This window comes from Cygnus atratus, chromosome 3 (assembly GCF_013377495.2).
Source record: "Cygnus atratus isolate AKBS03 ecotype Queensland, Australia chromosome 3, CAtr_DNAZoo_HiC_assembly, whole genome shotgun sequence".
In the NCBI taxonomy this organism is placed as follows: domain Eukaryota; kingdom Metazoa; phylum Chordata; class Aves; order Anseriformes; family Anatidae; genus Cygnus; species Cygnus atratus.
The window spans coordinates 95,741,574-95,755,270 of NC_066364.1; the positions used below are offsets into that span (position 1 = coordinate 95,741,574).

Here is a 13,697-nt window from a genome sequence, read left to right on the forward strand (position 1 = left end):
TGTAGTGTTTGTTTATTACCACAGTGTGATTGATGGGTTCCTAAGTGCACTGCGACGCAATCAGCTGAGCTATTAGGGGGGGCAGTTTGATAATTTGTGAGTTACGGCCATTACAGCATGTCACTTCAGTGAATTGCCAGAAGTCATTAGGGTATCAGTGACCTCGGAGAAACCGTGGTGAGACAAGACCTGCTGCCAACCGTGTCACTATCAGACCATCCCTCGTGCGTAATCACTCAGGCTATGAACACTTCTTCCCAGCTTCCCTGCTCTCCTGCCATCCATCCTTCCCTCTCTCTTCTTGGTAAAGCGCAGCAAGAAAAACACCATTTAGCACCACTGCTAATTACTTCAGGTTCTGTTCTCATCCTCTCCCCTTCCCAATGTTAGAAGGCTGGTGCTGACATGACTCAAACCACAAAGAAGAAAGGTTGCTGAGGCGTTGTTTTATAACGGCCACCTGCTTTGTGACAGGCAAGCCCATAGATAAAGCCACTCCAAAACCCATCCTTCATGGAAGACACTGATGCAACCTCAATTTGTTCCTGGAAATAGTATCCCATGCGTAATGTGACTTACAATGCATTATGGCTAAGTCTTCACTGGATTTTGGCATTTATTTGCAACACAAGAAAACTGAGTATGAAAGCGATCATATTTATCTTTTATTTATTTATTTATTTATTTATTTTTTTTACAAAAATAAACAATTTAAGAAACAAAAGCACATTTTTTCCTGGCTGTACAAACTACAAAACAGTATGACATTGGTCACTTTAGCATTTACTTTATTGCTTTCACTGAAAGCAAATTTTCTAGACACACCATGCCTATAAAAAGCATTTTATATAGAATTAAGGCTAGAATTCAATTACCATTATTGAGGTCATTTACTTCATTCACTCTAAGAATTAGCAAGCGGTGCCTTAGAAAACCAAGGATTTGATGATAAAAAAATATGAATAACTGCAAGATATTCAACAAAATAGTCCTGTTCAACCAGATGGATTGCTTTACCAATCTGTCAAAGATGTTGCTTCATGAACAATTCAGACTCGATTCAACAAAAGTCTTAAGCACAGGCTTAATTGTAAGCATATGCTTAGGCCTATCCCTATTCAGCAAAGCACTCAGCACTTGGGTAAGTCCCTAGCCTTTCAGTGGGACCATTCATATGCTTATGTGATTTGCTAGACCTACAAAATGGCTCTTTTAAATTAAAAAAATACGAACCTTTGTGATAACATTGGAAGCAAAAAAGAAAATTAGCTACAGTCTTGCAATTCTAAACATAACCAATTCCTTCATTTTGACAAACATGTTGCTATTGCATATTTGATAACGTTAACACGAATGCTGATTGTCTTCAGTAATGTTTGATACTTAGCTTACAAACTGATATGCTTCAGTTACTCAGTTGTACGTGCCCAAATAAATATCAATGCAGAGGATACAGACTTCTCGTAGAAATGATCAGTTTCCATCCCTGTACACACATGCACAGGTCAGAAAGGTCATGCTAACCTTGGTTAGAAAAGCTAGAGCTGCCAGCTGATTTGTAAGCAAAATTACATCCCAACAGTGTATCGTATTTTGTACTTTGCTTTGTTTTAAAATCACATTTTCAAAGTGTTGTTTTATTGCACATTCATCCTGGTCATGCAGGTTATTTCTTTAAAGTTTTGTTTAGCACTCTATAGATTAGAATGAGTAATAGTGCAATTATCTCCCCGTCCACAGCCATCCTATACATAACAGCTGCCTATATTTATACACAAACAGCTCTTGTCACTCACGCATCAGACCGAGCCACTTTAGCTGTCAGTCTGTCACTTTCACATACGTTATCTTGTCAGGATCAGGCATGATATGATTTGAGGCCGTCTTGAAGAAGACAAGCTGCCGACCTGCACGGAGTAGGAGAGGGGAGGGAGGAAAAAAAGGTAACTAGAAGTGATGAGCAAAAGGTTGCCTGCTTTACAGTACTGACATTTCATATTCACGATCAACCTGTATACCATTTAGGCACCCCAACATTGAACTTCTTAACTTCAACTATTATAAAACTGAAATGATTTCACTTCAAGGTACACTGATCTCTCCTGGGCTCTGTATTTTTATTCTTATGTGATTATGGTCAAGATATGGCTGCATATAGCTAACAAGGTAAAGGAAAGAGAGGTCTGAAGATTTTAATACAAATTTAACATAATCTTTAAAGAAAAAATGTCTTTAAAGACTCTCCCACTGATATAAATGGGCCTGGGTTCAGGGCTTAAATAAAGGGCAGACATTTGGTTGTACAGGAGCGGAATCATCTTTGCATGTTTGAATCTTTGCTGTACTGATCAGCACAAGATACATTAAGCTTTACTTGCTCTGAAATAGCTCTTGTTGATCACTTTGTAGCTCTGGGTTTTTACACATTCTGGAGCAAGGCATTTACTCCTCATACAAAAAATAAAGAAATAAATCCGCATCCATTGAGAACCCCCTGGCAGTGCAAGACACCCTGCCAAGTCCAGCGTGACTGATTTTAGTGAGGTTTCACTCACTGCTGTCCATGGGAGCTGCAGTACAGGTCTTGTACTTGCTTGCTGAACCAGCATCTTATTCACATCCCTATCTACCTGCTCTCCTTCAGACACAGCAGTTCCTTGGAGCAGAGGCCACAGAGGTATTCTCCACAGCTATTCAACCTCTGCCTTCACACTCTAATATTCAGAGGAAACAATTGCTCTTTACTCCCAGCCTGCCTCTCTAGGGGGCTCCCATAACACTATTTTCTTAGAAGTATCACATGGCAAACAGGATGTCTCAATTACTAACCAAATTTCCATGCTGCACATTGCAGGGACTTGTGTGCTTATATGTCAGGGATGGCACAGAAAAGGGAATGAAAAAATAACACTTGAAATATGGCTGCTATGTCTCATTTGCTTTTAATATCAAAATCTGAGACAGGAGCTGCTCTAAACTTCCTAGGAATTTCCATGTGACATAAGAATTATTTTTTAGTATGTGAGTTAACTTCAAAAGTCTGACTACAGATAGTCTGACATGATGACCTAGCAGTCACTGGTTAGCCACAGGCAAGGTTAATATAAACTAAGTTACTCTTGGATCCATGTAAGTCTCTGTTCAAATCTCTCAGAAGCACAAGAAATACAGAAAGCTGTAGCAGTACTGCCTAAAACGCCCTGGTATGTGTAGTTTCTCTTTAATCGTGTTACTTTTGGAGCTGGAGACCTGCACTGAGAAATAGGCACATATACAACCCTGACTTTGGTGTGTATTTATGTTGCTCAGCTAAGTACAACCAAAGCACCCAACTGCACACAGAGTAAATTTTGAGTATGAAGTTAAGACCTGCTGTGATCACAGCTGTACAGACAGAGAGCTGAGTCTTAGAGCCTAAATAACTTGCCGTGCTGAAATCTGTGGAACAGCAAGGCCTTAAATCAGCTTTCCCAAGCCTTGGCTCACATCATCCACCCTTCCTCTCAAACACAGGAGTAGGGTAACCAGCCTGGCTCTAGCCAAAATTGCTTGAGATTGCTCAAGCAGAAGAATAGCACTGTGTGCATGGAGAAGATGCAGAGCAGTCACAGGATGAGAGTCCACAGGACATACGTGCACAACCAGTCATCATGGGAGAAAAACCTCACACTGGCTTCAGTGGGGGCTTTATCTCATGAGATGACGACAGAAGAGCATGGATTTAGTCCAGTCCACCTTATACACACAATCATGTCTCTTTCTAGAAGGCACTTGTAACATTTTCGCTTCTTGGAGTGCTGTGGAGCTCCCTGAAACAAGCCTCGGTCTGGTTCAGCAGCCACGAGCCAGGATCGATGCTCCACTGATGTTAATCAGCACAGACTGGCTGCCTTCAGGGGAACCACACTGAGACTGCCAGGCCCACAAACCTTTTGGAAAGTGTATTTATCTTTTCAAGAAGCATATTCTGGTAGACAAGAAAATGAGTTGTGGTAGCAAATGGGATTTTCCCCTCAAAGTTCCTGTAGTTTCCCAGCTGAAATGCGCTGCGCATTTCCACCTCTAACTGGTGTAAACCCTCCCTCCTCACTGTCCTTCAGCCAAAGCCCTATGGGCAGTATGCTGCTCCCACCAGCACGAGAACATCTCTTACACCAGCTGGGAAGTCCCAGCTAGATGCGTGGGAGAACCTGTTTGGTTTTGTGTCAAAATGCAACAACGATATGGATTGGAAAGGTTTATATAAACCCAGATGTTGCACCACGGCCTGCACATTTAACTGCAGAAACAGGTCACAGATTTCTGTTGTTACCTCTGTCGCTGTACTTCAAAATAAAATTTTGGACTCTACGGTTTGGAAACCTATGGTGCATATCCTAAAGCCCTCTGGTGCCTGCTCCTTTGGGTCTACCAGCAGACTCCTGCTCCCCTGAAGGGAGGCAAGAAAATGTCCCACCAAAGCCCAAAAGACCTCCATTGAACCATCAGAAACTCTTCTCTCTTGTTGCTGTCAGTGGTGGCTCCCACAGTCCAGCACAGCATGCTCCCCAAGTGGTACTGAAACGCTTGAAGCAACCGGCATACATGACTCAGCTCCTGCTGCTCCTCTTCAGCAGCACCCGTGACCTACCTGTCCAAGTCGTCTGGTTAGTCAAGACGAAAGCTTTGCACTGGGAGTAGCTGTCACAGATCTCGATGGCTTCATTGACGTCAAACACGGAGAGGAGGCAGCCTTTGTGATGGTAAGATGGCCAGCATCTGTAGTTCTCATCAGGAATAAAGGCTTCAGGCACCCGCCTGTACTCTGCAAATAACCAGAGTAAAGCAATCGGTCTGAAAGCTCTAGCAAAGTGCTTGTTCTTAGCAGGCAAGGTTATTTTAACAGCTTAGGAGAGGGGTATTTATGATGGAAAAGGTGACTGTACCAGCCTCATTTCACTCCCAAGCGTGTTTATAGCTCTGCACCTTACTTTCCTTTTCCTTTCTTCTCACTTTTTTTTCCCCTTTCCAGAAAGGGTCTGTAAATAAACAGTCTGTGCACAAAATGCTTTCCCCTTCTCCACCGTACCAGCGAGGCTCTGGTCTTACCAGGAGTTTTAGGGGAAGAATGTCCCATTGAACCAAGAGCATCCACTCGAATGAACCGACTGGCTGTCCTACTTCTGCTCAGAGAGCGGGACTGCCGTGGGGAGCCCCACCATGCATCCCCAGCCCTCCCTTGCGCTCACAGCAGCATGCTAGTTTCCTCCAGCCCCTTTAGAGGGGGAAAAAAAAGACAGCCTTTTAATTAAGCAAACTTTTTTGTTTTGCTTGCTCAGATGAGCACAAAAGGGGAGTTGCTTGATGGGCCTCCGGGAGGAGAAGGGAAAAAAAGCTCAGGAAGCATGTCGGCATGGTGGCTGCCCTGGCCTCCGCGCTGCCCGGTGCTTTGCTCGTCCCCTTGGCTGCCGTTCAGTCTCCCCTGCCTTTATGAGCTCCCCTTGTTCTCTGTTCACAGCTCCTCTAGGTTTCCCAGCCACTTATGGGGGTTTCTCTAATGAATGCACCAGCAAATTAAACTAATCATTTAGACACATCTCTATTTAGCTTCCGGACACACAAACGGATGGTTCCCTCCTGTCTCTCTCCCCCACCCATCCTATTCAAAAAATAAATACATTCTATATTTCTTCTCATTGTATCTATTATAGAAACCAGAGATGGCTGCCCTGACTCACAGCCTATTCTTAAGTCACTTTCATTCAGGCATTTTCTTCCTGACATTGCAGATACAGCCTGCAAATATTTCAGACAGCACATTTTACAAACACCACCAAGTCAGAGGCAAGTGTGCCAGTGAGTCTAAACTGCTGGTATTTCAATTGGGAAAAGAATTGCACACCCACAAGTGCTCATTAATACCGCAGTCTGACACAGTGTGAAACAAATGCAGTCAGTACATTCTTTTTTAGGCCTGACTCATTAAAATTATCATAAGACACACACACAAACAGGAAGCAAAATCAGAGCTGATCATGTCCAACTTACACCAAAGGCAAAAATCCCTTTCATTAATTCAGGAAATACAGACACACTCATGAAGAAAAGAAAAAGACTAATTAGTTTCACATTAGAAACATTCATTTCACCATCAAAAATATATATGCAGTCCTTTTGAAGAAAAGTCGCTGCATGCATCAAGCTGCTACTGACTGGCTAGGTAAAGATCCCTTTTTCTTTCTAATTGTTTTTATCAGCCGTAGAGCAATAACCATAACTGAATGTAAGTGAATAATGTTCTCTTATCTCTGTACGGTTACTGCTGAATATTGATCGGTGCCTTACAACCAAGGTCAGTAAAATGATGCGTGCAAATGAGATGCCAAAAAATTGAGCCTGGTGAATCATTTGGGCAGCTTGTAAATGTTAAATGACAGAGGAGGGCCAGCAATGACCGTAATGGTGAAAGCAGGGTCCTGGCTCACATGGCAGGAGGGGATGCAAACCTCCCAGCTGGTACGTAGGGGCCCAAGCAGCCAAGGTGGATGCAGCAGGACCCTCTGGGGAGCATTCTGCTGCAGAGGAGCAGGGGGCAGGACAGGTGAGGGCGTGCAGCCATTCCAACCCAGCCAGGTGCTCCTGCTGCCCCAGGAAGCCAGCATGGGATTCTTTCTGAGATGATCACGGTCAGAAATTACCCAAAACTCAACACAATGCCAGCTGAGTGCAGGTCTGTGGAAACTGCATTTTTCTCCAAAACTCACTTTATCTCGAGTAGGGCAACGTAGCTGCCTTCACCCCCTGCACACCAAAGGCAAACATCCCTGGAATCTCTTGTTTACACAGCCACAAATTAGGAAGCTGACCCCTGAACCCTTACTTGCATGAGTTGAGAAGAAATACACTCTTCTCACATAAGTGCAAGGAGAGAGAGGAAGGGCCCTCCTGAAGCACGTCCCTTGGTGGAGATGTGTCCTGGCAATCACCAGAGCCTCCTGCTGCTCCTTGCCCCCCACCAGCCCCAGCCAGCTGAGAGAACCCACACTGTAACAGGCCTGCATCAGCTCCTCGCATTCAAGTCCAATTTATACCAGAGGGAAATACACTTGTGTATGAGAGACCTAAATGCATAAGGAACCCAAACATCAGTACTCATTGCATCAGTTTAAAGAGCTGTTCCCCTCTTACACAAAACCTGCTCGATAAATCACAAACAGGAACAAAGCTCTCCTGTGCAATCGCTATGCACTACCTTTTGCACCCAAACCCTTTCAGCCCTTTGTTTCTTGTTTTTGAAAGTCAGTAAAGCCTTTGTGGTATGCCATGCGATATATACCAAAACAAAAACATCATGGCACAGAATTGTCTGGTGTTACAAACGCAGGGCAAGTCAGACATCAAGGCCAACCATGCCAGATCCCAGTGATGGAGCTGGGCTTGCCCCACACCTTTAAATGATCACCCTCGTTGCCCCAGTCCAGTTACTCGCTCGATTTAGCGGTTCCCCACTGGGTTAGAGACAGCTCTAGCTCAGGTTTTTGTCCTGCCAAGACCTGAAACTTGCTTAAATGGAGTCCATGGAATTTGAAGGCTCACGGCAGTAAATCACATCATAAAAAGGTCAAAGTTCTGGTCGATTTCCAGACTAATGGTGTTTAAAACCAATAAATACTTGCCTAATACCATAAATGCAGCCATAAATTTACACTTTTGCATACGTATACATAGTTTGACACAGAGTATATAAAGTCTATCAAGGCAAGGAATAGATCAGAGAAATGCATGACACTCCTAATGCTATCACGATAGATGAACAAAAAGCCTTTTTTCCATCTAGTTATTTTGTGAGGGCTGAAGCAAATAAATGTAATGCAGTAAGCCCAATCTCGATGTCACTTATGACAGATTTACTCCAGCTTAACATACGGGAGCTGATTCGCTGCTCTCAGCTAGACAAATAAATCCTACTGGGAAACATTTTTCCTGCCACGTAAACATTTTGATAGTTCAGAATATCTTGCTATGCTGCATCTGGGCAACTCTCAGAAGTTTTGTCTTGCAATATTTTTAATAGTTTTCAAATATTTTTAAAAGCTTGCTCCGGACAATCAAAACATGCTGTTTCAATTGGTCCAAAATCTTCTTAAAATTTTCTTACAGGAATAGCCATCCCCACAACAGCCACAGCAATTTTCAAAACGTGTGCCTTCTCATGACAGGTAAGACAGGCAACTTAAAACACGATCTGTAGCCTCACTGACCAGTGGAAGAGCTCTGAGAGAAAGCCAGCCCTTGAAAATCTCATTCTAACCTCTTTCCATCAAAAATCACCTGTGTTGTCCCAAAGCTGACTATAATCTATAAACATACTCATTTTCACTCTACTAGACTGAGTCATATAAATAACTCCACAAGTATATTATAAACTATGTGAAACCGCCTGTGGTTTCCCCCTTTTAGGTTGTTTGAGTCACCCTAAATCTGACTTTAATCAGTCCTAATGACCGTTTATTTCAGCCACAGCAGCCAGATTGCACTTTTACTACCAACTACAGCTACTCGTTGGAAATTTGCCCAGTTTTCTTTTCTAGTTATCACCTGCCAATACAGCATGGGTCAGTGACATTTATGCAGTAACGTTCATCCTTGAAAAGAAATCAGAAATCATGTTACTCCTTTTCCTCCTTCCTCTGTTCCTCAACAATGGGAAAAAAAAAAAAAACACTGGCAGTCAAATCTGGATTTTCTTTTAATTGCTTTGCTTACAAGTAAGCAGAAAAGAGCCTCATCTTGCCAATCATCTCAGTGATAACAGCACTGAGCAGTATTTTGCTACACAAACTGTCCCACAGATTCCCAGGGAAATTAAGGAATGCAGAATCAGATCCTAAATAGATAATAATGCACTTATGTTTTTAGCATGTTTCGTTTTCTGCTTAAAACTTCCTCATGCCTCAGTACCTCACATTTAAACATTGTTCTGACGAAAAGCTTCACGCAGCCTTACGTACAGTTGTGCTACAGAAAACTAGTTTTTGTGTACCAGAGAAAACAGCCCGCTAGGTGTATCCTGCGTCTCTGTTTTTAATCATTTCTGACAAACCCCAACTGTTTGGAAGGACAGGAAGGCCTGCCAGGACACGGATTTGCTGTAAGACCGGGAGGTAGCACCGCTGCTCTGGCGTGCGTTTTCGTCCTTTGGCTGTTTCATGCATGCAGCCTGCAAACTAATGCTGCCTCTTCACATGCACCTATTGTGCTCACAGGAGCGCCATATTTAAATCGGTACGCGTGGTGTCACCGCAGCACAAGTAAATAAGAATGGCATGTTCTGTGACATTTTATTCCCATTAACGTTACACGGTGGGAGTCATCCCTGCTACAGTGAGGAGCCCTGCTGCCCCCACCGGCCCCTGCAGCGTGCACCGCTCATCCCGGGCAGCTCCTGCAAGCCACATCTGCCCAACCACCTATACATGCAATGAGATTGGTGAATGAGCCTAAAGGTGCATGGGGTCACATACGTAGGGTATCTGAGCTCAAAGCCAGGTGCCAGGCTGCCCACGTGACAGCCCTCTACAAGAGGGAGGCATCCTGCCTGTGCACCGTTCCCCCTCAGCCCACCACAAAGCAGCCTTGACATCCCTGGGGATGAAACGCCAAATGCACAAGTGCAAGATAAAGCAGGAATCCGGGCTGCAAGGACTGCCGTATGTTCCCAGCTGAGCCTGCAAGCACCGTCACCAGAATACTTTTGGTCTCTGCATTTTGGCCTGCCGTAGGATATACGAACGGCCTCCAACAATATTCCAGTGACCTTGCAAAATTTCCCTCTCACACATACACATGTGCACAAACATACACGCCCTGCTTGACTCCAATAATTCTTGGGTAGATTTACAATTTCCTAAGCACGTTGCTATAGTGACCCTGCAGAATATTTTCTCAAAACACTGTTGTACTGTAAATGTTTACATACAGCGTAATCCTGCCAAATTGTCTTAAGACAAAGGAAAACACCAAGTGTCTTTGCTTTATGTCCAGCCTTCCAGCTTTTTTAGCATTGTGAACGTACTTTCAACTAACAACAGAAGCTAATTATGCCTTTCTGTGGACTCGCACACCCTTAGGCCTAATAATGGGTCATCTATTAGCTTTAATGAATAACAAAGCTATTGGATTTACTAGTGTTAGCTGATTTCACGCATTTCTGAGTAAATTCTGAGCTAACTGAAAGGCCAGGGCTTAGCTATAGAGCCAGACACCCAGTTGGTACAAATCAGTGTCACTCGACTGCAGAAATACAAATTTTGATATTGAGACAGGGCTTTGCTGATAAGCATCAGTAGATTTCTTATAGTTTTCTTAATCTTGATAATTAAAGGAACAACTTAATCATTTTAGATAACACGTCAGAGAAAACACATGGTTTCTGTTTTAATTCACGTTCTTCTGGATTCTAGCAGAAGAGACCAAGAGTCGACAGAATATTAAAAAAAGTATTTGCTCACGGCGTTGTTTTAAACACTGTAATGTTCCTGTATCAACATTAACAGTAGTGTGATTTATGATTACAGAACACATACGTAGCTATCGAATGTCTCCCGTGCCTCTACTCTGTTTCTTAGATACTAAAGCAAAGTCCAGAGCATAATATAATTTACAGCACTATAAAATGTTTTACAACTGGAGCACAGTGAAAGCCTAATATCCAAGACCTTCTGTAATATGACTATGTCATCTTGTTAAACTTTCTTTATGGAAGCACTAGAGTTGAGAACTTTCTTCATGTCACTTCCCCACCAATTATCAGTATCACCTTTCTCACTTCATGTTGTTCACTTGGAAGGAAGAGGTCTTCCTTTCAAAAACATAGGTTCAGATAGATAAACTGTTTCCTAAAAGTTTATGTTTTAGTTACAGCCTTAGATCATCTGCCCAAGATCATGAACTCTTCTTTCCTAGTAAGAATTTATAATGACTCATCCAAGACAATGCGTAATTCAAAACATTTAGACCTAAGACAAATTCTGAAGCACCATTACTTGAATCGTCTATGGTTTCTTTTTTAAACAAACAAACAAGTTGTAATTCTTCGATTTGAATTCTCCTCTAAGATTTCAAACTAGATCTTACACCCGGAAGGCCTTCTTTTGTCACAACCCTTCAGATGCCAGTGGAGACTAGCATAGTTAATTTTTATCATGTTTATTACTTGAGAGAGTAAAATCCTCAGGAGACAGTTGCCCTGTGAGATTTTCATCATGTGAAGCAAAATTGATGTGAACTTGTGCCTGCCAGTCTTGGCATACTGGCATACAGATGCAAGGCTCTGACTAACTCCGATTTGGCCTCAGAACCAAACCATAATCTCTAGGTTTTATCTTAACCTGGCACTGGATTGAAAAACACTCTCCTTGAACATTCATTATGTTCCAAAACAAGATGGAAAAGGTTTAAAAAAATCCCGTAACCTCAAAAATATTTTGCTTTGCTTTCAGACAATTATACAGGGTCCTCCTAGACCCCAAACAGGGCCAAAGCACTACCTCAGCTGACAACGTGGGAGATTATCGTGGTTGTCCCTTTTCACCCATCTTCCCCTCCCCTACCCATCAAGAGTTATACAAAATATTCGACCTGTTCCACCGTTCAGCCCTGGTTTTGCTGGTCAGGAAGCCAGCTCAGCTGGGAATGCCTGCCAGTGGGAAGAGGACAACCACTTGGACAGCAGTCCTTTCCAGCACCCCTATCATCCTTTTCTGTAATTCCACTGTACCACAGAAGAATTCCTCATTTACTGAATAATCCCTGGACTGAGGATATTAAAATGAATTCTAGCATGGTATTACAAGTCAAATATTAGTTGAGGGAGGAATGTGCTCGGGATAAAAGGGATACGAACGAGGAGGTAGAGAGGGGTATTTTCACCCTCACAGTATAACTTCTTCATACTTTTCTGGCAAGGAAAAGGAACCTTAAAATAGAAATAAATTACAACTCCTTTTCTGTTTGGTTAAAGTAGCTTTAGAACAAACAAGAAACAGGCCTGCACATCTTAAAGACATGTCAGCTAAGGCTGAAAACATCTCATCTAAATGTAATTTCCACCAAGATATCTGATTTCTCAGGTTTGTCATTGGTTGAGATCTTTTTCGTCTCAAGGAATTCAATATTACACTCATGGTCTTTAATTTAGTGCCCTTTTAGACTGGCCAAATACGATACACAAAGTATCTACGGATTTTCAACATCCTTGCTTATGCTGCAGAGTGCTAAAGGCCATGAGCAGTGTCCTAAAAATAAAAAGGGCTACTTGCACAGAAGGGCATTACTAGCCATGAACAAGGATAGTGGATTCTGCATCATATTATCCAGGACTCTATGGAATTAAACTAACACAAAATATAGTAGCCAAATACACATGGAGTGCTGCTTCATACGAGTAGAAACTTACATTTACTAGTGCTGTCCTAACTTCTCCTCCCTCCTCCCTAAGACACTTTTATAAACATGACAGACCTCTAAAATTCAAAACTTCATATTGTCCTGATATGGCAGTTAAATCTGGAATCAACCAGCATCACAGAAAAACTTCAGCCCTCCTCGCACTTCTTCAACAAAGGACGTGTTTGTACTATCGATTGTACTGCTGAAAATAATTTTGCTGTGTTGACAGGCATCACTCAGCACAGACCATGATGAAAAGCTGAAAATTAGAAAGTTAAATGAACACCTGCAACAATTTTCCTGCCAATTTTACAACAAAATAAATATTGAATTATTCTGATAAGTGGGTCAAATTCATCCCTGGTGTCATGGCCCTTTGAGGTTAACAGCACTAAGACAGGAATGAATTTGGCTCCCGTGTCTCTTTCACAGAGAAAATGCTTCACTGAACTTCTGAAACCCTCTGTGCCAACATTCATCTTCATTTAGAACCCATCTTTCCTTCTTTACTGTGCTTTTGCAGCAAAACAGCAATTTTCCTATCAACTTGCTGTCAATTATGCTGACAGTTTGACATGAATATTGTACATACACAAAAATAATTTGCAAAACAGATTTTTCAATTGTTATATTTAACAGGAATTTCCTTCACACATAATCCTCTTTGACACGTTCAATTCCACAACCTACTCTTCCGGGAAGAACATGCATCCCTACATATCCCAGCTGTTTAAATTGCATCTTATATACCTGTGGTGCTGCAGAGATTTTATTAGGGAAAAAAAAATGCTATATGCAACTTCATTTTGATCCTGTCCTTTTTTTATCTTTTTTTAATTATTATTTTTATTGCAAACAGTGCTTTTCTCTTGTGCAGCAAGCAAGAACTTTACTCTTCCAATCTACAAGTGCTTAAGTCGCAAGAAACTCCCGTAAGTCTCAGGAAATCCACAAAGGGTTAGGGTATCTTTATGGGATTCCTATTTCAGTCTTGGTGTTTGGGTGGGTTCAAATGCTCCAACAGCAGAGAATTGTGTGGGTGTGATGAAACACAATTTCTGCAGACCCACTATGGAGAGCCATGATCTGCTGGGTTTCCTTTTCCCCATATAGCCTGCTTATTCCTATGGATGCCCAACCACCTCATTCAGTGAGAAGGGCTTCAGATGGCACCAAGGAAGCATAAAGTAGACAACTGATTATCATGTGCATGATTTTAAGGGCCTGTAAGCTCCCTGTTTTCTGCACATTTTCCCTTTCCAACCTCA

The 13,697-nt window shown here is 42.3% G+C and overlaps 1 protein-coding gene across 1 annotated transcript in view; it reads right to left on the reverse strand.

The window, feature by feature from the left end:
• Nucleotides 1–706: 706 nt before the first annotated feature.
• PKDCC (protein kinase domain containing, cytoplasmic) overlaps nt 707–13,697 on the reverse strand; it is a 33,699-nt gene continuing 20,708 nt past the window's right edge. Inside the window, exons 6-7 of the mRNA XM_035560124.2 lie at nt 4,631–4,804; nt 707–1,907 (exon numbers count right to left, since the gene is read on the reverse strand). Coding sequence (XP_035416017.1) covers nt 1,822–1,907; nt 4,631–4,804 — 260 coding nt within the window. The 3' untranslated portion in view covers nt 707–1,821. The remainder of the gene's footprint in view (nt 1,908–4,630; nt 4,805–13,697) is intronic.